This window comes from Myotis daubentonii, chromosome 8 (genome assembly GCF_963259705.1).
Source record: "Myotis daubentonii chromosome 8, mMyoDau2.1, whole genome shotgun sequence".
In the NCBI taxonomy this organism is placed as follows: Eukaryota; Metazoa; Chordata; class Mammalia; order Chiroptera; family Vespertilionidae; genus Myotis; species Myotis daubentonii.
Genome location: NC_081847.1, coordinates 73909666 through 73932850, shown reverse-complemented (window position 1 = coordinate 73932850; position 23185 = coordinate 73909666). Strand labels below are relative to the sequence as shown.

Genomic DNA, 23185 nt, shown 5'->3' with positions numbered 1-23185 from the left:
ACAGGGTGGGGCAAAAGTAGGTTTGCAGTTGTGAGAATGAAAAACACAAGAGTTTACTCTTGTATTATTATTTATTAACTATTGTATTATTTTCCATATGAGCAACTGTAAACCTGCTTTTGCCCCACTCTATATATTGCAAATATGTGCATATGAATTTTGCATGTAAATGTGTGTGCATTGCATGTATTTGAGCAAGTGTTACACACATGCATGCACCTGCCCTCAGACTGTAAGCGCATCTCTGTGCAGGTCCAAGGCTTCAATAGCACACCAGAAACAGCTTTGGTTACGCTATGGGTAATCCCATCAAAATTGCCTCACCTAAAGGCTGCGTCTTCTGTAAACTCTTGCTCTGGTGATTATGGTACATTTATTGGAAAGATCAATTGAGAGCAGATGAAAGGTGAGAGGACTATTGATTAATTACAAACAGCACCTATGTCCCAAGCCAACAATGCCCAAGGGGGCCTCCCCCCACCTCTTTACACACACACACACACACACATGAGTGCACAGAACCAAACACAAGGCCCCATCATCCATCTCTGTGCCTGGGCAGGAAACCCTGTGGCTGGGGGCAGCGGGAATTAAGTATACCCCGAAGAGAGTGACTACCCCCTGCAAAGGGAATTAAAAGGAAACCATCCCCCAAAAGGGCTATGTTTCACCCCTCCATACTTTCCCTCAAGCTCTCCCCCCACCAAGTATTTCAAATAATGATAGCAGGCTTGTGAAGTTTGGGGGCAAAATGCAAATTCTGGCTTCAGATACAGGTTTAAAGTTTAGATTCTCCACTGGGTGACACTGTGCAGGAGATGACCATTCTGGGCCTTGTTTCTCCAACTCTGACCTGTGTGGATAAGAGTAGCCCACACTTCAGAGCGTTAAGTGAAATGTCACACTGGCTGCACCTCCTATGCTCTGTGACCTGTTTGCCCCTTGTCCGTGGAAAAGGACACGTACCTGGCTCGGGCTCAGGCTCCAGGACACAAAGGAGGGCGATGTGGAGCCCTGTGCTGGGAAGTGAAGCCCTTTGATGCCCACTCAGGACAGGCAGAGCTGAGTCCCCAGTCCAGTCCCAGTCCATGGCCTCTCCTCAGAAGGACACAGGTACATGTAACCCTACAGAGTCAAGGCAGTGAAAGTGACAAATCAGAAGAAACCAAGGGAATGTGAATGAGCTCAAGGCAGCCTGGGATCCTGATTTCAGATGGCATCACAGGCCACACTTAAGGCCTATCTCACCCTCCCCAGCTCTGAAATGGGCAGCCTCTAGCTGCCCACCCCACTGTCCATTTCCGAGAAAAAATGCAAGCCCTGATCAAATGCACAGCTCCAAGAGGAACACACAACAATATAAATATTGGATTTGTGGACCTCAGCTCCTTGCTCACACCACATCTGGCTTCTTCCAGAAAGTACGGCCTCCTCCCACTGCTTCTGTGGCTGCCCGACGCGCCCCCCCCCCCCCCAGCCTGAGGACATCATCCCTTTTTGATACAAGTAAAAAGGAATGTGTAATGAGCGGCTGCTGTTTTACATGAAAGTCACTTCACATGCAAAGAATGCAGAGCGGCAGCTAGAACTGAGTTGCTTCGGAACAAATCCTTATTAATAATTTAGGTGGTTTTCCAAATTGGAGTGGCAACTTACCTCATATATTTAAGTTCTTCCAAGTGAGAACAGTTAGCTCTGATTTTCTTATCTAAATGTGTCTTTTAAGATAATATGTGTAGGACAATGGAGAAGGGTAATGAGATATTAAGAAGACGTGTAAGGCATGGAAATGCGTGTAGCACATGGTGAAGCTGGGCAGACTCGGAGAACGTGCTCCCCAGCAGAAGGCTGTGCTCTCTGTGGTCTAGACACCTGCTCGCAGGGGGAGGAACTATATCGAAAGGATGAAATTGCAGCATAGGGCGACAGCTGCCTTCTCCCACAGAAGGCTGTCCTCTGAGCCAGGTAGGCGCCACCCTGGGAAGCCTCATGGTGGCTGCTTCTGAGAACCAGGTACCCTCTGGACACGGGCCTCTCCCACTGGAAGTTGGCATGTCTCCCGAGACTCCTGTGTTGGAAGCAGCTCTTCTATATGACTGACTCCTTTTAGGAGGGCGGCTGTTGAAAAAGACCATGCCTACAAGACTCGCCATTTGGGGACTTTTATTTTGGTGGGGGGAGGAGAGACAAAGCAAACTTCTAATCCTCCCTTCCTTACACAACAAATCCAAATACTACTATCTCTGGGATGGGAGGCCAGGCCACCAGACAGCAGGCTGTGGAGCGAAGGGTTGTGCAAGAAAGCAGTTCATGGGTTTTCTTTCTGAAAACGAAAGGACTCAGAAGTGGATTTTGCATCTGAAAGCCTGCGAGAGAACAAGCGGCATCTGTAAACCCAGCTGTTTCCAGGCCCCTGGAGAGAAAGAACTTGAGGTGTCGGGTGGGTAGCTGAGGGAGTAGGGGGTCGCCAGGCATGGTGGAATCTGTAGCTCTCCGTCACAGGAGTCAGAAGAGGGTCCCGGCGTAGCTGGTGTGGTTCCTAGGCAGCTCCGACCATGAGGCTGATTGGAGGAGGCCCGGGACAGGCGCAGCGCCCTGGTGCAGAGTGGTGGGCACCTCTGACAAGGAGAGTGGTTGTCCTGCCACAGAAATGCCCAGCAACCCTGGGCTGAAGAAAGGCTGCCTGTGAGCGAGTGACAGAGGGATCTGGTTCCAGGACCCATCCCCAGTTTCCCCCAGGGCCCTTTTCAGAGAACTGGGATTTGCCCCTCTCTCAGCTCCCGTCAATCCCCAGCCAGCCCTGCCACAGGCAAGCTAGCGAAGGATGGAGGGAAAGGCTGGATAGCTGGACCAGCCCTGGCGCAGGCGCCGGAGCTGGCAGTGGTTCCAGTGGTTCCGGAGCACCAGACCCTCGTCTTCCTCCCGTCACTGCACCCCACACCTGCCAGCCACCTCAGAACCCCTCCCACAGCCTTTCCCGAGAGGGGAAGGACAGGCAAAGGACAGGGGAGGGGAGGGAAGGGGAAAACTGAGGGGAGCAGTTTTCTGAAATGAAGAGTTCACGAAGGAAAGGGAACTGGCAAAGTAAGGACTCCAGGAGAAAAGAAGGGAGCTGATGCCTCCGCCCTTCTGCCCCTCCGCGACAGCGAGGACCCCGGGGTCCTGGGAGCTGTGCCCAGCGCCGCCATCCCAACCCGCCCCTCTAAGGGTGGTGCAGCTCATCCGGCTCGCACAGCTTCCTGCACACCCGCAAGAGGCTGGGGGTCGCAGGAAGTGGCCTTCTCATCCAAAGGGACCCGGGCGCCCCGGCGCAGCCTGGAGCGCAGCCATGGTCTCTGGCCTGCGTGCGTCCGGTGTCTATGAGTGTCTGTCTCTGCGTGCGCGTCCCCAAGTGCAGGCGCCAGCCTGTCTACGTGGGACCAGTGCTAGCCTGGCAGACTCCGGTGCAGGGAGATTTTCCCTGGGGTCCTGGAGGATTGCAAGGAGGCCGCGAGCCGTGGGGAGCAGCGGAACACCGGGCTGCCGGGCTGCCAGGCGCCACTGGGATGGGACGAGCCTGGGGTTCTGTGGACGCTGAGCTGATCGCTTTGTCCTGAGCTAATGGGTACCTGGTCTTCGGTCTTCCGCGCGGCTGGACGGCAGGCTGCGGGCCTAGACATGGCCAGGGCTTGCCTGCTGCTGGAGCCGCCCTAGAGGCTTTGGAGGGTTCGGCCTCCTCCTAGGCGCTGCCTTCACCACCTGCCTCTCGCCTGCCAGTACCGCCTGCCGGTTGGTGCTCAAATGGTGGCTTGGTGAAGGGACTCGCAGTACCTGCGAGGGCATCGCTGTGGGTGCAAGGTGTGCATGTTTTCGTATCTGTGTGTCAGTGTGTGTCACCGGGGCTATGTTGTGGGATTGTCAGCTTCTCAGAGTCGTAATTGGTCACTCCCCACCGGCCTGAGCCCCCACGTCCTCTGGATGCAGCGTCATGTGTCCGTCACTGGGTCAGCCTGGGTCTCTGTGCTCTGAGAAAGGAAAACCAGCTTTGGCGTCTGTGACCCTCCCCACCCAGAGGCCGTTCTCACAGAGCCCAGGTGACTCTAGAGGTGGAGGACGCCAGTCCCCTTGAAATGATTCCAGGGTGAGTCAAGCCCCCACCGCTGGAAGTTGCGGTCATCACCTGGGTCTCCGAGCCTCACAGCAGCGGGGTTTCTCCCAGCACTCCCCTGGCAAGACCTCTTTCGCCCCAAAGGGGGGACGCTTGGACATGTGAGCATACTCTCATCAAGATGTGTGCATGTGCACTGGCCCAGCAATTACCAACTAATCAGACCCCCTTGCTCCTTCCTCCGCAGGCAAGCAGCAGGTACCCCTCAGCCAGACTCAGCCTCCTTCCCGACCAGATCACAGCCAGCACCTTCTTTCCTCCACAGACCTCTTTGGGTTGGTGAATAAACTTGGAATTTAACTCAAACTGGAATTTCTGACTTCTCTCCTACTAAACAATTCCAATGAGCCATATACATGTAAATTACTGCTGATATTATTTGCATCCTAACTTTGTGGGAACCCCCCCCCCCTTTTCCAGACCCGGCCACCACCACCCCAGGCCTCCAGGGACCTCGGTCAAAACCTCTTCTCCCCTTCCAAGGCTCTTTGCAGCTTTTGTTCCCGGCTGGGGCTCTGCTGCCTGGGTCTCTGCACCTTCCCCTCCAATCCTGAAACCACATTAGAAACTCCAGGCCAGAGAGCGGCAGGGCTGGACGGCTGAATCTCCCAGACTACAGACACTGGGTCCAAAGAGACCAGAGGTCCCTCAGAATCAGCCACTGTCAAAGAGTCAGAGGACTCTTCTCGAGTTTGGGGGAGGGGATCCTACTGGGACTCTCAGAGGTGTTTAAGGCCAACCCTGAGTTATAAATGGGGTTGCCAAGAGGCTGAGAGGGGGATTGGGGGCTACCTAGGCAGGCACTGTTCTTCTAAGAATCTGGAAAAGGGAAGGTTCTGGGACTGCCAGGCTGAAGTTGGAGCTGTTGGAGCTGCTGCACCAGAATGATGCTCCAAACCCCCTCTGAAGCCGGCTTTGGGGAGTCTCTGAAGTCCTGATCCGGCCATGCATGCTCTTCTGTGAGGCTGAGGGCTCAAGGTCTGACTCACAGGTGCATCCTGGGCACAGAGGGACTTCCTGTCTGAAGGGTCTTCCACCTGGTGCTGGATTCCACCTGCTTCCATAAGGCCTCCTCTCTGAGCGAGGCACTTTAGCTCTGGGTACTCTAGCAGTTGGTCCCAGAGCGATGCACTGGGCAGGACAGAGCTGAGAACCTTCAGCTCAGGCAGGATGGCCAGAGTGGCAGGGCTAGACTGAGCCCTACTGCCAGAGGGACCCTGCTTCCCCATCAGGGTGGCAGCCCCCAGAGTCCTGGGCTCTGCTAACCTCTACTTCAGAGTGGGCAGGCTAGCAGGCTGGCTCAATGCCCAAGCCTGAAAGCCTCGAAAAAGTGCCTTATGCCCCCTTCTGCTCACAAATCGGCTCCTGATTGGGGTCGGGTCTATACCTAGAGTGAGAAGCAGAAAACATGTTTGAAGCCATACACACACACACACACACACACACACACACACACACACACACACACACATATACACATACACTCCAGGGGGAGATTTGCCTGCACTTGGTCTGTTTCTCCATTGGCCAGGGGCACTGAGAGTGCCTCCGAAGCTGGTGCGATGCTTGAAGAGGCAAGAGAAGAAAGTCAAAGTCAGGCAAACACGGGAGTCCTCTAAATAAACACCATTTCCGTGCTTTTAATAAGCAAAATAGGAAACCATTTTAATAACCAAAAAACAGAAACCAGTCTGAATAAAACTACAATAGACTAGGTTTTAATATTTTCATATCATAAGCAGGGTTTGAAATTGATCCCTTATTTTACATGAAATAAAAACAATTTCAGTTGCGGCAAATTTGATTTCAACACAGTTGAATCTGTAAAAACCGAAGCTCGTTTCTGATGCAGGACGAATATCCACAATATTTAAAACTGCAAGCACCATGCGGTTCATACAATCTTGTTATTACTGTTAATTTATCAACTAATACAAACTCAAAAATGCATCTGGCCAGCAGCGCCAGCAATTTCAAATGGGAACTAAAAAATACACTTTCGTTTTGGTATTTTTGTCAGTGCAACTTAAATCCTTTTACTGACCTGCAGGAAAAAATGTAATAATAAAGAAAAACACCCAGATCTTCCCTATAGCTACTATACAACTGAAGGGGGTGGGGGAAACACCACCAATAACTCTCCTGATAGCTCAAAAGCAGGGAAAGAAACACACATAATGTGTGAAAGTTGCAAAATTACTTGCCAGTGTTTGGGTTTCCAGTACTTTCTGAGTGTGGACGTTGGTTTAACACAAGTTCAGGTCACCATTGGGCAGTGTCCAGCTGGTGAAGCCAGTCTCCCTAGGGGCACAGCGGCTCCAGCAATTAGTAGCGGCCTGGAGGGTTGTGAAGGGACCCCAGGGTGATTCTGGATTGCAATTAAAAAAGCAAACACGACGTTTTCCTTTCCTTCATGTTAGGGGTGTCCCTTTAGCCATAAAATACAAAGTGGAAGCACAGACCTTGCACTTGGAGCCGTTGGGGTTTGAAACTCTGCAGCTGCCCTGTCCTGGTCCTGGGGTTCTGGGACCCCAGTCCTCTTTCTCTCAAAACCAACAAAATGGAAAACTAAAGCGGAAGGGAAAAGAGGACCCAGTGCGGGCAGGGGAGCGGAGAAAACAAGCAACTTTCAAAAGTGCCCAAGACAGAGTTGTTTTCTGATGCACAAATGCCCACAACCTTTTTTTTACTTACAAAAAAAATGCCATAATAATAAACCCAAACAAAGACGACACTCAGTTTGCTGCCACGTTCTCTAAGCGGTTTGGCAGGCGGGTATTTACAAGCCGACAGCCGGGACTTACACCCGGCAAGCAGCCACCGGAGTTTCCAAACTGCGTTCCCTTCTCACTCAAAGAAACAAGGGGTTATGATCCATGATCAACAACATGCTAAAGTTAAACAAGAAAATGGTACAAAATAGAAATTATTACCATACATGTCCAGCATGCAGGATTAATATTTTTAATGCAGATTTTCGTATTTTTCTATATAATCGAGCAGGCAATAAAACTGATGATCTTTGCGCGCAGAAGGTTCTAACTGAGGCCCGCGTCTCGGGGCTGAGAGCCAGTGTTCTCCGGACCCTGGGCAGACAGGTCCGTCTGTCTTTCCTTCCTCGCCTCGCGCCTGCCAGGAAGCCAGGGTCCCTCTCTCCTCGCTGCTCTCTTCCTGGCCGTTGAGGCAGCGGCCGGCTTAGCGCACAAAGTTCAGAAAGCCACGAGTCTCCTGACGGCCCGTGGCGACTCCTCAGGACTATGCCTCGTCGCCCTGCAGCCTGAAGAAAAGTTGCTCCGGGACTCCCCACCCCCTCGTCTCTCTGGCTCTGCTCCAGTCTAGGAGGCTGCGCTGGCGCGCGCCGTTCTCGCCTTGGCCAAGGTCCCCTGCCTGCCCGCGCGCCCTCCCGTCGCCCGCGTCCCGCGCGCCCTTCCTCCCTCTCCCTCAAGTCAAACAGGTCAAGGCTGGGGCTGTGTCAGGGACAGGGTCCAGGGGAGTCTGGGGCCGGGAACTGGGGACGGGGAGTCCGGGCCAGGGCAAGGGCAGGGGCCGGGATGGCCACGACTCACAGAAAGAACTCGGGAGAGGAGGGGCTGTCGCTGGTGGAGCCCGCCTCCCTGAAGCCGGAGTTGGCGAGTTTCTCGCACTTGACCTTGTAGGCGTCTCTTTCGCGGGCCAGCCGGGACACCTCCTGCTTAAGCTGCTCCACCTGCTGAATGAGCTGTGTCTTCTCATTCTCCAGGTGGTGTTTCTGCTGGACGCGTTTATACCTGCACGACTGGGCGTAGCCCCGGTTCTTCAGGGTCCGCCGCTTCTGTTTCAGGCGGATCACCTCGTCCTTGGTGAAGCCCCGCAGGTGGCGGTTCAGCTCGCGCACAGACATGGACACGAGCTGGTCGTCGGAGAAGCGGTCCTCCACGCTGCCGCTACCACCAGACGCCGTCGCTGCGGCTGCCGCGTGCGGCCCAGGCCCGGGGTGGCTGGTGGGCAGCTGCTGCGTGGGGCTAGCAGCATTGGACGGCGGCGGCGACGCTTGGTGATGGTGGTGATGGTGCTGGTGAGCGTGTGGGCCCAGCTCTTCGTGGGTCACGCCGGCACCCGGGTACCCGTGATGTGGGTGTGGGTGGTGGTGATGATGGTGGTGGTGCGCACCGCGGAAGCCGTCGAAACTCTGCAAGGGCTGTGGCACAGGGTGCGAGCCGATGAGCGCCTCCACCGCGTCCTCGGGCGTCAGGTTGAGCGCCTCCGGGTTCATCTGCTGGTAGGTGCTCGCCATCCAGTACAGGTCCTCCAGGTGGGTCTTCTGTTCAGTCGGGCTGAAGCTGGGCGACGAGGGCACCGAGCTGCAGGGCGTGCTGAGCGGGGTGGACGACACCGAGCCGGCGGGCTGCAGGCGCGTGCAGGGCCGGCCCGGGCGCTCCGCGCGCCCCAGAGGCTCCTTCTTTACATCGAACTTGAGCAGGTCGAAGTCGTTTACATACTCCATGGCCAGCGGGCTGGTGGGCAGCTCGGGCCCCATGCTCAGCTCCGCGGCCATCGCTGACGCGAGGCGCAGCAGCCGCCGGGAAACTTTGCAGCCGGCCGGGGCGCGCCGAGCCGAGAGCGGGGGACGAAGAGCGGCGAGCCCGGGAGGCGGTGAGCCGAGGGCGCAGCGGGCCGGGGCCGCCGGCCAAGCCTTTGTCTGGAGACGCGGTGGCGCGCCGAAGAGTCCCGAAGCTGCCTGCGCCACCCCAGAGCTCGGGACTGTGGCAAAGCCGGAGCCTGGGCGAGCGGGGAGGGGTAGAGAAGAGAGCTGGGCGCGCAGCTGTGCGAAGGGGAGGCGCAGGGCAAGCGACTGCCGCTCGCTCCCGAGCTCCCTTGGTCTTTGGTTCTCAATTGCAGCCGCTCACAGCCCGGCGGTGCAGCTGTGCTGAATCTGGCGCCGCCGTTGCCTTTTATCGCCTTCTGATGTCACTGGAGAGCGGGGGCCCAGGCGGCCCCGTGCGCTGGCCAATAGCTGCACGGCCCCCGCAGCCCCACGGCGCAGGGCGGGGCGCGCCTGACAGCTCCTCCGCCCCCCGCGTCAGCTGACTGGAGGCCTGAGCCGCGGGGAGGAGGCTGAGCAGAGGGCTGGAGCCAAGTAGGACCGTGGCCCAGGGCCCAGCCCCCCACACCCTCAAAGTCCCGGCCCCCCGCCCTCTCGCTTTTGGTGCGCATTCCCCCTCTAGGCCAAGCAGCCGCGTCCTCCACTTCGCCCCGTCCCCATCCCCAGTTCCTCCCTTTTTCCCCTTTGGTTTCCCCACCCCCTGTCCGTGTCACCCCCAAGGAGGCTCAGAACAAGCGCCGGGACAACACCTCTCGGGTCCTTTGTTCCCAAGCGCCCCCGCCCAGTGGGGGACGCTCCGTGTGCTGCGCGGCTGTGGTCCGTGTGTGTGCCGTGTGTTTCTGCAGGGCTGCACACATTTGTGTGTTGAGGGGTGAGTTGGGTTTCCAAGAGTTGAGCTCAAATCCAACTCTTAGCCCCAAGGGACACTCCTCCAGTCAACCAAGGGCCGCTCTCCCCTCCTACGGGGTGCGCTGGCCTAACCCTGAGATAGGACTCCACTGGCCCCACCGCTCACTGCGCCCAACCCTCCCACAAATGACACAAAATGAAGGGAGCGGGGAAAGAATCGGACAAACAGCGCGGAAAATCTTTCCCCAGCCAGATGCACGGAACCCTGAGCTTCCCGAGGCATGGGGCTCAGACCAGACCAGACCAGGACGATGCTCCGGGTGGCTCTTGGCTGCTGGGGAACCAGCCTGTTTTTGTTTGAACGTTTTGTAACGATTAAGCAGAACCCCGGCGTCAGCCGGCGACCGAGAGGCTCAAACAGGCATAAAGTGCGACCCCAAGTGGCCACTGTGCGCAAAGGCGCACCAAACCGCCTGGCCCGCAGCCGGAAAGCTTGGACGACGTCTGGGACCCAGCTGAGTCCTCCTAAGCTGCCCGACCCAAACCAGCCCAGAAAGTAGGCTGAGTGTGCACCGGAGCCCAGGACGGTTTCCCCTCGAGTTACGCAAAGGTCGTCGAATCCGCACTTTGGACTCAGCCGCGAGTTCCCCGCCGATCATCCCCCGTGAAACTCTGCTCCCAGCTCTAGGGATGGGTGGGCGCAGGGGCGGATGCCGATGGGCCGTTCCTAACGCGGGAAGGTCCTAGGCCGAGTTAAGCCTGTGGCGGAAAGCGTAAACGCTGCAGCGAGGGGGTCCAGGGTTGTCCGAAGACAACTCCCGGAGCGCAGACGGGAAGCCGGGAGCATACCGCACTACGCATACACCCAGGTCTCGGGCACCGTGCACCCTCCCTATCCGGGTCCAGGATGGCCTGAAATCAGAGGTTCTTCCCGAGACCCAAGCCCGGGCTCAGAAACCGGATAAATCTTAAATTCGCTGTACCGGGAGACCCGACCCGCCTCCCGCGTCGCCTTCTGCGCTTCAGCGTTGAGTGCGCACAGCGAAAGGCAGGAGCAGCGCGCACTGGGTGAGTGTGTCCGAGCTACTGCCTGTGCAGGACCAGCACGACGCCGCGCTTAAGTGTCGTCAGGTGGGCCTCACCAATGTGGATGCAAGCCGATTTTTTTTTTTTAGCGTTAGAAGATAAAATATTTACCTTCAATTAATCTGAAAACTATTATCTTGCGCCCTCAGTGAGGCGGGGGTGGGATGTGGTCTTAGACCGCCTGTTTTAAATAAAATGAATATCTTTTAACTAAGACTTGAACTGAAAGGTTGGGTTCGGCAAGGGCAACTGTAAAGGCTGTAAGAGACCGACTTCAACCCTCTGCGAGAGCGCGCTCTCCGCTCTCCGCTCTCCGCAGAAACGGTTAGGCTGGGTCTGGGCCAAGCCGCTGCCCCGCCCTGCCCGAAGGTGGGCACTCGGGACAAGCACCTTCCCAGTCCCTGTCGCGTTTGCACGCAGTGACAGCACACTCGGACCCGCGGCTCCGTGGGGGGACGTTTCGAGGCCATCCTGGGTTGGCCGTCTTGGTCTGTGCAGAGGATGGCTCCGTCTCCAGGCGCCCGGGCCGGATAAACGCACTGGGCTCTCTCTGTGCCACCGAACTCCAGCCTGGAGCGCCCTTCCCGGCTACGAGAGACCCGCGGCTAGGAGAGCGCGCCTGACACCGAGGACTTGTGTGTACGCGCCGAGGAGGCAGAGCCAGACTGTGTTCCCGCTGTGTCCCTGGGTCGCCCTGATCCTCGCTGTCGAGGAATGAAGCCCGCGTCTCAGAGTGCGGCCATCCTCTGTCCCAGCTCCGCAGTTGCGAACGTTCCGCTTTCCGCGGGCGTCCTGCGCCGTCTCAGGGCTGGTCTAGAACTCAGGCTTTGTCTGGGCAGGAGCCTTCTCTTTGTCCCTGTGCCTGTCTCCGTTGCAGTCAGTCCTATACCCTGGGCTCTGACTGAGGTATCTCAGTCCATCCCTAGGTCCACCTCCCCTCCCCAAATCTGTTTCCTGGTCGCTCTCCCAGACCCTCCTCTCCCACCCCACCCCAAACACCTCCACCAAAAACTGTTGGAAATGGGTGACAAAGACAGCAGTTTGCTCCGGAGTGAAGGTTGCTGCAGGGCCCTGGATCGCTCGTCACTGCCTTGCCTCCCTCACCGCGGCTCCTGCTGCGCTCTGCTGCTGGGTCCCGTGGCGCACCCCAAACCTTAAGGCCACCTCCCGACACCACGGTCAACCACCTCCCCGTGCCTAGGGTCTAAGGGGATCAGAGTGCTTGGCTCCCCATCAGAGGGTATACAGCTGTACCCAGAGACTACACCCCATCCCTAAAAGACAAGCGGGTGGGGTGGGGTGCAGGGAAGTAGGGAAGAAAAGAGAAGGGATGGTGGGAGAAGTGGAGAGTCCGGAGGATACGCCCAGTGCAGGCCAGGAGACACAGGAGGAGTGCGCGCACTCCCAAACCCCCTTTGAAGGGAAGCCGAGGAGGATCTGTAGTAGCCAGAGCCCTCTAGGGAAGATTTTGTTATCTCTAGTCCTCAAAACTCCAATTTGAAGTTTTGACCCTACAGGGAGCCCCTCTCCAGGTTGGGCCAGCTACCAGGCGTCCTGGGCGCACCACCTTGGCATTCTTGAGCTACTGCTGGTGACCAGGAGGCTCTGCGGGGTCAGAGTCCCCACGGGGGCTCCAGACACTAGGGTGGGGGTAGACAGAGAAGTTATTCCTACACGGGGGCAAAGGACCAGCCGCCAGCTGGTTCCAGGTTTGCACCCCTCCCCCGGCCCTTGCAAAGCCAACTAGCTAACTAACCTGAGAGGCCCCCCTCCCCTGACACCCCCCCTCCCGCCACTTGTGCTTGCACTCCCCCCTCCCCCCGTACCCCACTTGTGCTTGGACTCCCCCCTGTACCCCGCTTGTGCTTGCACTTCCCCCTCCTCCCCCCCTACCCCACTTGTGCTTGCACTCCCCCCCTACCCCACTTGTGCTTGCACTCCCGGGCAACTCCAGGCGCTCCCGCAGGCGGTTCAGCCCTGAGGTGCCCCATATACCGTCCTTTCCTGAGGGTTAGGCGGCAGGTGTTTGGTGTGGGAGTGGGCGTCTGCGTGCTTGGGTGTGGTGGGAGAGATGTGGAAGGGGTGTGTGTGAGGGGAGGACACAGGGCACAGAGAAAGTTTTGAATCACAGAACCCACAACTCAGGGGCCTCAGCACCTGATGGGTTGCAAGGTTGGACTATCCGGCTGGCCAAGGGTTCCAGGGTGTTCAACCAGAGAAGAGCCTGAGTCAGGGGTCCCCCGGGAACCCACCTACTGCCTTAGCACCACCCAGATGTGGGATCCCCTGTCATCTCCACAGAGCCTGGAGGTCTCTGCCTCTTTTCCTCAGGCCCAGTGGGGGTGGGGTGATTCTGTTGCTCCCACTACATCTGAGCTTCCCAAGGTCTGTGGTCTGCAAGAAGTGGCACGATATTTTTCTCTCTTCCTCTTTCCCAAAGGCAGCTGTCACTTCCACTGCTCCCTGCCCCACACAATGGCCATTAGAGTCAGCCCAGTGCTTCAAAAAGGTATTCTTGAGCTCCTGCGTGCAGTAGGGAGCCAGAGTTACCTGACTGCAGAACCCTTTTCGGGCTCACTCCCCGAGGATCAGGGGCCTCCCGCTTGCACGTACATACACACAGATATCCTTGGAGTGGGACTCTATTACTGCAACCATTTCACCTGCCTCTTTTTACTTTGTTCTAATGTGAAGACTAGACATTTTTAAATTACATACATTGGCTTACATTCTATTCCTATTGGATAGTGCTGTGTTAGACAGCCACTGGGCAGTGCTGCCTCCAATACAGAGGGGACATTTTATAATATTCATTCCCATAGGTACAGGGACTAGCAAAGCATTTATCATTCATTTTTCCCCTGGATTCTCATGACTCTAATAGGTAGCAACTATTATTATCCTTATTTTATGAAGACAGGTAGGCAGGCAGGTAGGTAAATACAGATGTATAACCATGTCCTGAGAGTTTTATCAATTAATCCAGTTTTTATGTTTGCCCTCTGAGTGAGTAGGACTGTCCCCATCTTACATGGAGAAGGAGGTTCTGAGACGTTAAGTAATCTTTTTAGTTACACGGTGGCCATGAGCTGGAGCTTCTGGCCCCAAGTCCAGTCCTCTGAATACTACGGGGTTTGTGATCTCTATCTGGACAGGGTGGCATTCTGAGCACCCAGGTGTCGGCACAGATCCCCAGCTGCTCTCTGGGTCAGGGTTTCCAACTCTCCACAGTCATGGCTGTTCTGTTCAGGTCACAGCTGAGCCTCTGCCAAGTGCCAAGTGTCTGCCGAGGCTCAAGGATAAGGGCAGTGATTAGCGTGCCTTCTTGTCCATGGCAGTCAAACATCCTGGGGACCCTCATTCTCTTTCCTCTTCCCTGACCCTGGGGCTGGAGGATGAGAGAGAAACCAAGGCAGGAGGCAAGGTGAAGGAGAGAGAATTTGCAGTCCTCTCATTCTATCCTTTACCCTTGACCTCTAATCTCAGCCTTGATCCTTGGTCCTGCCTCTGGCCTGAGTTTGACCTTCAGCCACCATTCACTCATCTCTTAAATATTGGCGGGGGGGAGGGGGGGCGCAGCATGAGACAGCTGACTAGCAGAGCTCCCTTCCCACTATTACCTCCCCAGGACCCCAGGGCCAGTGTTCGAGACTCTGAAACCCCATCACTGCTCCCCAGGACTGAGGCCCTCACCTCCCATCACCGGTCAATCCCTCAACCTCAAGATCTCAGTCTCTCCATCCACTGCCTTCACCCTCACCCAAGCCACCCCCATGTTTCCTTAGATAACTACAGGGGCCTTGGCTGGGCCTCTTCTCATCTCCATAGGGCAATGGAGCCAGTGTTCATGTCATATGAACTTGATCATTCTACCTTTACCCCCCCCCCCCCCCTGGCTTAACTACAAATTCCTTGGATACTTGGACAAAGAGCCAAACTCCTTAGCAAGGCTTTCAGGTCCTGAATGATCTGCTCCTGCCAACCTACCCACCCCATCTTTCACTGCATCCCCCTCCCACTGCTCCACACACACTGCCCTCTGTAAGTTCTTCCACAGCCCATGCTGTGTTCTTCCCCAAGGCTTTGCACATACCATCCCCTCTGCCTAGAATCAGTCAGTTTCTTGGTCTCAAGGACTTAGAGGAGGTGGTCTGTGGCTCTTCCCAGGCCTCAGAGGGACTGGGATGCACCAGGAAATGGAGGTGGAGAGAAGAGCGCCAGGTCCTGAGAAATCACACACCCTGGAATCACGTGGCAGGGTTTGCATGGATATCTGTCTCCTCTCCAAGTTGGATCCAGGTAGACCTCACATTTCAGAGAGGCCATATGAGATGACACAGGGAAGGTCAAGGAAATGCTTTGGTCAGCTGGTCCAAATGTTTTCCACTTGAGAAAATGTATTACAAATACAAATTCCTGAGCCACAATCTGACGTGTTAGAGCCCAGGAATTTGCATTTTAATAAGTTCCCTAGGTAATTCTGACGTTTGAGGTCCAAGAAACACACTTTGAGAAACTAGATGGAACGTGACTGGGAGCTCCTAGAGCAGTGGTTCTCAACCTTCCTAATGTTGCAACCCTTTAATACAGTTCCTCATGTTGTGGTGACGACCCCCAACCATAAAATTATTTTCGTTGCTACTTCATAACTGTAATTTTGCTGTTATGAATTGTAATGTAAATATCTGATATGCAGGATGTATTTTCATTGTTAAAAATTGAGCATAATTAAAGCATAGTGATTAATCACAAAAACAATATGTAATTATATATGTGTTTTCCGATGGTTTTAGGTGACCCCTGTGAAAGGGTCGTTCGACCCCCAAAGGGGTCTCGACCCACAGGTTGAGAAATGCTGTCCTAGAGGAAGACAGTGTGATGGAATTGTCTCTGTGTCCCCAGTGCCAAGCAATGCCCACACCAGGAGGAACTTAATTACAGTGGTGGAAGAATGAATGAGTGAATGAAGTTAACAACTAGGAAACAGTGATGCTTCCTTGCAGCATGATATCTTAGAACCCTCAGGCCTTTCCTGCATGCCCTCCAGCTCTCTCCTCCCCCTTAGTTAGCAATCATTCCCAAACCTCTCCCTCCTCCTCAGTCCAAAGATCAGCTCAGAGTAAATCAGGACTGGGTGATCCCGTCCCACTGGCCTCCTGTCTTTCCTTCTCCTCTATCTGGATGCTCTTCAGGGCCCTAGGGCTCCAGCTTCCTGCCACATGCTCCTCACAGCTAGGGGAGTAAGCTTCTGAGTAGAGGGGAAGTAGGTGGCACCGTCCCACTGCTGGGACCGGCTGCCTGGGGCTGATGGAGGGGATAATGCAGTTTGGCTGTGCCCCGAGCCCAGGTTCATTTCAGCCAGGAGCTGCTGTGGTCACTCAATCTCTTTCTTCCCTTTCTTCTTTTAAAAATGAATTATACAAGCCTACTTTATCATTGTAAAAAAATGCAACAATGTAGTTTTAACATCTATGTCTAGAGCTACAGCTTGCTTTTTATTTTTACTCAGCAAGTTCTGTGTCAATACATCCAACTCTGCTTCTTTCTTTTTAACTAATGCATGGCAATTCATCCAGTGGATGCGCTGTAGTTTTTTACTCTGTCTTGTATTTATGGACATTTAAGCCATTCCCAATCTTTCACTATTGCAAACAATGCTGCAACGAATAGCTTTGTACATGCTCTTTTTTGCATGTGTGCAAGTATTTCTCTGGAATAGACAGAAAGAAATGGAATCCCTGGATTGAAAGATGAACACATTTATAATGTTAATACTGTCAAATGAGCATCTAAGAAGATTGTCTCTATTTAATTTCCCATCCGAAATATATGAAGGTGACCTACAGCCACACAATGGATTTTATCAGGTAACTCATTTGTGCATCTATTTATGTCCATTCTATGGCCAGTACTGGGAGAGAAGGGCACAGGGATGGGCACGGCTTCTGTCCTCCCGTCCAGGGAACTACAAACTTTCCCACTGCCACTGGAGAGGCGGTGTGAGGGTGATGCATCCACCATGCTGGCAGGTCCCCAGCAAGTGAACCCTTGGTTCTATGGGGGGAGGGGGAGAGGGGGAGTTGGCTGATAAGGCTGACGAGCAGAGGTGACACTTAACTAAGGCTTTGAAGGCTGAGCAGAAGTTTGTCAAACAGAGAAGTGTAGGAAGACCCAGCTGTAAGCCCAGCCCAGACAAAGGCACAAAGCAGAGGCACCATCTCAGGCTCTTGGGGAGCTATTTCAGGGAGGCTGGCCATAGAGCGCAGGCTTCAGCAGGAGCCAACACTTGAAAGGCTTCGAATGCCGTGCCAAAGAATGGGACTCTTGTCTTGAGAACTAGATCATCTCCACATGGTATCTTTTTTGGTTCACTGTCAAGCACATAGTAGGTGCTCAAAAAATATCTGTGCGCATCAAAAGGAGCATCCCAAAGGCCTTTATGCAACATGCTTAATTCTCTTCTGCCTCTCGGGGAGACAAGGTACACTCAGCATCAGGGACTGTGAGCCTGGCTCCATGCTGGATGCTGGAAATACGGCACAGACAAGCCAGGCTGAGGAATCCGGTCCCGGGTCTCAGCCCCATCCCGGCCTTGTGCCAGGTCCCTTTCACCTCTGCCTGTTAGAGATTGCTTTTGGTTTCTGTGTTGACAACCCCTGTTTCTGTGTTTGGAGCGGCTGTTCAGTGCCATTTCCTGATTTAATATCAGAGCAGCACGGAGCAAGGATGCACAGTTAGCAGTTTTTGCTCCAAGTATTTTTCAAGTTCCCTTTTGATGTAAGGGTTGGGTTTGCAGCTTCCCCGATCTTGCCGAGCTGGGAGGGAGAGATGGGGGTGGGGGGGAAGCGGAGGTGGGAGGACAGGAGGAGAGGACCCAACGAAGATTCATCCAGCCAGCTGAGCTGAGACTCCAAGTTCCTTTTTAGAAAGGGGATGGTGGAGAGATGGGGGTGGGGGATGGCTACAGGGTCTGCCCGCAGGTGTGGCCTCTATGAAGCTCTTCTGCGTATATGTCTCTGTCATAAAAACAAAGGACTAAAAAGCTTAAGTAACCTAATGCGAACCAATTCAAAATACCATAAAATGAAAACAAAAATTGGTTCAAGGAAAAATTTAAGATAGCTACAGATCCCAGTGGCACTCAGGTATTTTGACTGAGCATCTACTATACACGAGGCTGTCTGCAGAGCTAAGTGCTGGGAACAAACTGAGAGGCTCATCTTCTTGTGTTGGAAACAGATTTTTTCACTACACTGTGGCCAATGCAGTGACGGAGGCATGCCCGGGGCTGCGCACCCACGTACACACATGCACGGGGGCACACACACTTGAAGACAGGACGTGGGGAGAAACCGGAGACTTGCAGGCCTTGACCTCCCACCTACAGGCCCCCCTGTGACTACTGCTGGGTCTCATTTAGACCTCTACTGCCACAACTCTAGGACTCTTCCCTCTATGTCATTTTGGGTCTTCTGAGAAGCAAATGCCAGAACAAGGTTAAGCACGCAAGAGGTTTATTGGGGAAACACCGTGAAGGATCAAGGAGGAGGGAGCAGGAGGAGGCAAGGAGAGCCTTCAGACCACAGTGCAGGCCTGATGTCTCTGAGAGGAGAGGGAGGAGGAAGGGGATGGGACTGAGACTCATATGACAGCGCTGTCCCAGGAAAGTTTCAGTCACCTGTTGGGAGCCCCAAATTTTAGAGGAATGGGCCTGCACTAGCACCACCCTCCCACCCCCGAGATCAGTCATGACTGGGCTTAAGGATGAATTTCCAGGGCCACCACACCCTCCTTCTCCCGCCCAGTCATGGCACACTTCCCCATGTAGCGAAATTAACAGCAGCAAGCACCTCACCAAGCATTCTCTACATGTGAGGGACTGAGCCTCGTTTAGCTTACATCAGCTCACTGAGTCCTCCAAGATAACCTTGCCAGATAGGAGGCATTATCATCACCCGTGTTCTATAGACAGGGAGGCTGAGGCTCAAATGATTAACTCACTTGCCAGGGGCCCCAGCTAGCAGGTGACAGACGGCATTGATGCCTGTTTGACTCCAATCACTGCACTAGACTGCTTTGGAATGGCTAAGTGGGAGCCTCATTTCTCTCTTTGCACCCATCTCTCTTGCTGCTGATCCCTATGATTGACAGCACAGACTTCAAGAAGACCCCTCAGGCCTCATCGGGGCTGATGCCAGCCCATTCCAGGCTGGCTGTGGGGCACCAAGAGCCTGCCAGTCAGGTCCAAACAGAAAACCCACCTGAAGTAGGCAGTCTCCAGCAGTCAACATCTGTCCTTTTCTCAGGCATCACCTCCTCCGGGGAGCCCCCCTGGCTGATCCATGTTTCCATAGCACCTTATTCTGACCTTCATCAATGCGTTTATCACACTGTGCCCAGAAGTATCTGTTACATCTGTTTCCACCACTAGACTGGGCCTCCAGGCCCAAAACTAGATCTGAGTCACGTTGGAGTCCCTAGCACCCAACATATGGCGCCTGGCTCTGAAGAGGTGGCAATACATAGGAGGGATACTTGAACAAATGAAGGCTGGTCCAGGACATCAGGAAGATACCCTTGGAGAGCCTGTCTCCCTTGTGAAAACAAGAGCTTTGGCCTTCAGAAACATAGCCTGCACTCCCCAGCCTGGCCACCAGGGGCCCCAGGCAGTGTTAACACCAGGCTGGGCTGCTTCTTTCTCTAAGCCAATCAGTGCCTCCCTTCCCAGCCCCAGCATCTCCGCTGGGGCCAGGCCCAGGCTTTCCAAGGCCTCAGCATCTGCTCAGCTGTCAGTGGCCCGGTGGGTAGTCCCAGCCAAGGAGGAGAGTTATTTTTATTTATTTCTTCTTAATCATGAACTTAATTTAGCTGCTAATCAGGTTACCATGGTGACTTGCACTGGATTTATAGCAGTTTCCTAAAGTGCCTTTTTCACACTCTTTGGGTAAATGAATAGAATTTGGGTGAAGAGCAAAATGCATAAATATTGGGTGCCCTAGGAAAAGGTCAGATGCTTCAGTTGTGTATTTGCCTTTGACTCTGCCTAATGTACTTAAGAAAGACCCGCACTCTGGGCAGACCCCACGTGCCTCTCTTCGGCCCTCCCTATTACCACCAGTCAAGTCTGAAATTTTTACACTGCTCTCAAGGCCTGTTCCTCTAGCCTCACCTCCCTCACACTCTGCCTTTCTGTTCCCCTGTGCTGTTCCCTGCACGCTTGTGCTCTGTGCCTTTGCCTGCGTTGTGCCTGGGTTAATTTCTCGCTCCTCTTTCCTGGGAGTGACGGTGGCCTGGCTTACTTTGGGATCACACTCCTCCCAACGTGGTATCTGAGAATACCTGGGAGCGCTCTCATTGGTCCCACTGCCACCGTGGCAGGGGCGACGACTACTATGCCAGCCAGCCCAGGAGAGCAGGGCAGGGAGGTGGGAGGGAGAGGAAGTGAAGAGCCAGCGTTTTGACAGCTGTCTCTTAGAGTCTGGAGGGCTCACCTAGTGTTCCATCTCTGTGGTTATGGGGGACACAGTTCATCTCCCCTCACCCCATGGGCTCGAGGCACTCCTGCCTTAGGCCAACTAGAAGCCTCCGCCCTGTGCCTCCCAGAAGGGACAATGTCTCCAGGCTGGAGGCCACAATTTCCAGGTTTCCCCCGAGGACCTTGGGGCAGGCGGCCAATCAGCCCTGGGATCAGCCACAGTCCATTAGCGAATGCCCAGGGCCCAAGGCGCCAACGAAGCCACCAGCATCGGCGCCAGATCCCACTCAGGGAACCCAAAGCCACCTCCAATTATTGTCTTGGACTTTGTTATCAGACAAACTGGACTCACAGACAGTGGGCTGGCTCACTCGACTCAGAAAGTCCCCCAGCCACCAGCCCTGACCCCCTGAGCTTACCAGTCACCACTGTGTGAGCCTCCCCAGTCACAGGAAGAACAGTCTGCCCCACGCTGTAGCCTATGAGGCTACGTGAGCTCATTGAGTGGATGCCCCTCTCTGAGCCACGCTTCCCTTATCTAGAAGCTGGGCTACAGTCAGGGCAAATGTGCTGGCATTACTTCTAGCCCTTCTGAACCTGAAGTCAGAAGAGCTGGGTTCAAATCCTAGTGCTGCAGCCTTATTTGCTTTAAGATTGAGGCCAAGGGAAGCAAAGGTCGGTTCCCAGAATGCCTTTAGAAGGGTGAGGTTCGCAGGTCTAGACTAAAATGGTAACCAAGAAGGGAATGTCTGTGATATGCCAGGCAAACCCTAAAAAGCTACAGTGACTTTGGCAGGCATGTTTGTCCATTTTCATCCCCCAGGAATCCTTCCCAAAATGAACATGACTCGGGGGTTTGGGGGTGGGTGGGTAGAGGGATGGTCCCCTTTACCTGAGCATGGAAGGATCTAGGGATCTAGACACAATAGCGTGAGAGATTCTGGAGTTCTAATCCTAGCTTAGTGGAAAATGTATGTGTGATCTTGGTCAAGTCATTCAACATCGCTGGGCTTCAGATGTGTTTTTCTGGGAAGATCAAACCCCACCCAAAGGAGACTGGGACCTTATATCCCCAGATTCCTCTCTAGTATGTGAGTTTGTCAAGCTGATTCTGGCACATCTCACAGCAGTAAAAGGCAGAAAGTATGACTTTGTAAAGCTCAAAGAACAAACCCTTTTTGGCCACTGGGGGCTGCCTTACTCCACCCTCACCTTAGTGCAGAACTAACAGGTGCCCACTCCCTGCAGTGATTCAACAGCATCTAGCACGGAGGAAAGCAGGGGAGCTCCCACTGACTTGGTTTGTGTTACACGGCGCTGTGCTGAAGAACACAGGCTCTGGAGTCCAACTACCTGGGTTCAGATACGAGCTGTGCCGTCCTTGGGCAAGTTGCCCAACCACTCTGTCTCTTCTCCCTCACATGTGTAATGAGGCTAATAGCACATTTACCTCATAGGATTGTTGGGAAGATTAAGTGAGCTAATCCACACTAAGCACTTAGTGTTGTGTGTTGACGACCAAATACGTTCCCCATAGGTCAGTTCTCAAAGCCTCTATTAGCCCCATCACACAAGGAAACTGAGATGCAGAGAAATGAAATCTCTGATCTGGGCCCAGTGCTTTAAATCAGTGCCTTTGCCATCAGACCTTGCTGTTCGATAAGATCAATGTTCTCAACTGACTTGTTTTGCAAAACAAGTTCTTACAGCAATGGAAATAGAGAAGGGAGTAGGGAGTTCATTAAGAAGGGCAAGGTGAGCCACTGATCAATCCTAACATCGTCAGAGGAGAGGCGATTAGACGTTAGGATGTGATGCAACAAGGTGCGCACACACCCTCCACGAAAGCTTTTGGCCAAAAATCAAAGGTGACTGATCAGGCCTCTGGATCTGACTGCTGGTTTCCAGGAAACACGGGGGACAGAGGGACACGTTAGATGACACCACAAGGAGGCAATCAGCCAGAACATGAAACGGTCTGCAGGATAAATGACCCAGATTCATCAAAAACAAATGGCATTTTAAAAAAGGAGAAATGACATTTTAAAATGTGGGGAGAAGGGGGGGCTGTTATTGTAAATTAAAAGAAACTTAAGAGACATATCAACCAACAGCAATGTTTGTGGCCTAATTTGAACAACTTAAATGTAAAAAGATATTTTTGAGACAATGGGAATGTTTAAACATGAACCAAATATTAGATATTAAAGGAACTGGACTTTTTGGTTAGGTGTGATTATAGTATTATGCTTATGTTTTCTATGGGTTTTTTTTACCCTCACCTGACGATATGTTTATTGATTTGAGAGAGAGAGAGAGAGAGAGAGAGAGAGAGAGAGAGAGAGAGAGAGAAACATCAATATAAGAGAGAAACATTGACTGGTTGCCTCCATGAGCACCCTAACTGGGGATGGAACCCACAACCTTTTGTTGTATGGACCACACTCCAACCAACTGCGCCACTCAGTCAGGGCTATTTTAACATTTTAAAAGTCTTTCTCTATCAGCAGTACCTTCTAAAATATTTATGCATGAAATGAGATTATGTCTGGGATTTATTTTAAATCTCTAGTGAGGGGGTGGAATAAGAAGTGCCCAAAGGTTTATTATGATTCTCTAATTTTAAGTCTGTTTGAAAATTTTCATAATAAAAGGTTTAAAAAAATGAGGGGCAGAGGATGGAGGCCGATTACTAGGTAGGAAAAGTTACAAGTACAGGTTTCAGAAACATTGGTTGTGAACAAGGTTTGGCCCTGTGGAGACCAGACCTCCAACCCCTTGGCCATCAAAAAGTGGCATATCTCTCATCCATTCTCAGGCCACCTGAGGGAAAACAAGTTTTTGCATACTCATTCATTTACTAACTCACTTTACAGTTCATTCATTCACTTGACTCATTCATTCATCCATTAACTCAGACACTCTATAATTCATCCATCCTTCCATCCTTCCTTCCATCCATTTGTTTATTCAATCAACACACCTATTTGCTGAGAGCCTCCAATGTGCCAGACACCAAAAGTAATCATCTCTGTCCTCCTGGTGC

At 53.4% G+C, this 23185-nt stretch overlaps 1 protein-coding gene and 1 long non-coding RNA gene across 2 annotated transcripts in view; both read right to left on the bottom strand.

Annotated features, from left to right (window-relative positions):
* Positions 1 to 23185, bottom strand: part of LOC132239055 (uncharacterized) — a 149607-nt gene that overhangs the window by 112398 nt on the left and 14024 nt on the right. The gene's annotated exons all lie outside the window — the stretch shown is intronic.
* Positions 5759 to 9072, bottom strand: MAFB (MAF bZIP transcription factor B). The gene has a single exon (XM_059707076.1). The coding sequence runs from the start codon at positions 8679 to 8681 to the stop codon at positions 7710 to 7712; it is 972 nt and encodes a 323-aa protein (XP_059563059.1). The 5' UTR covers positions 8682 to 9072; the 3' UTR covers positions 5759 to 7709.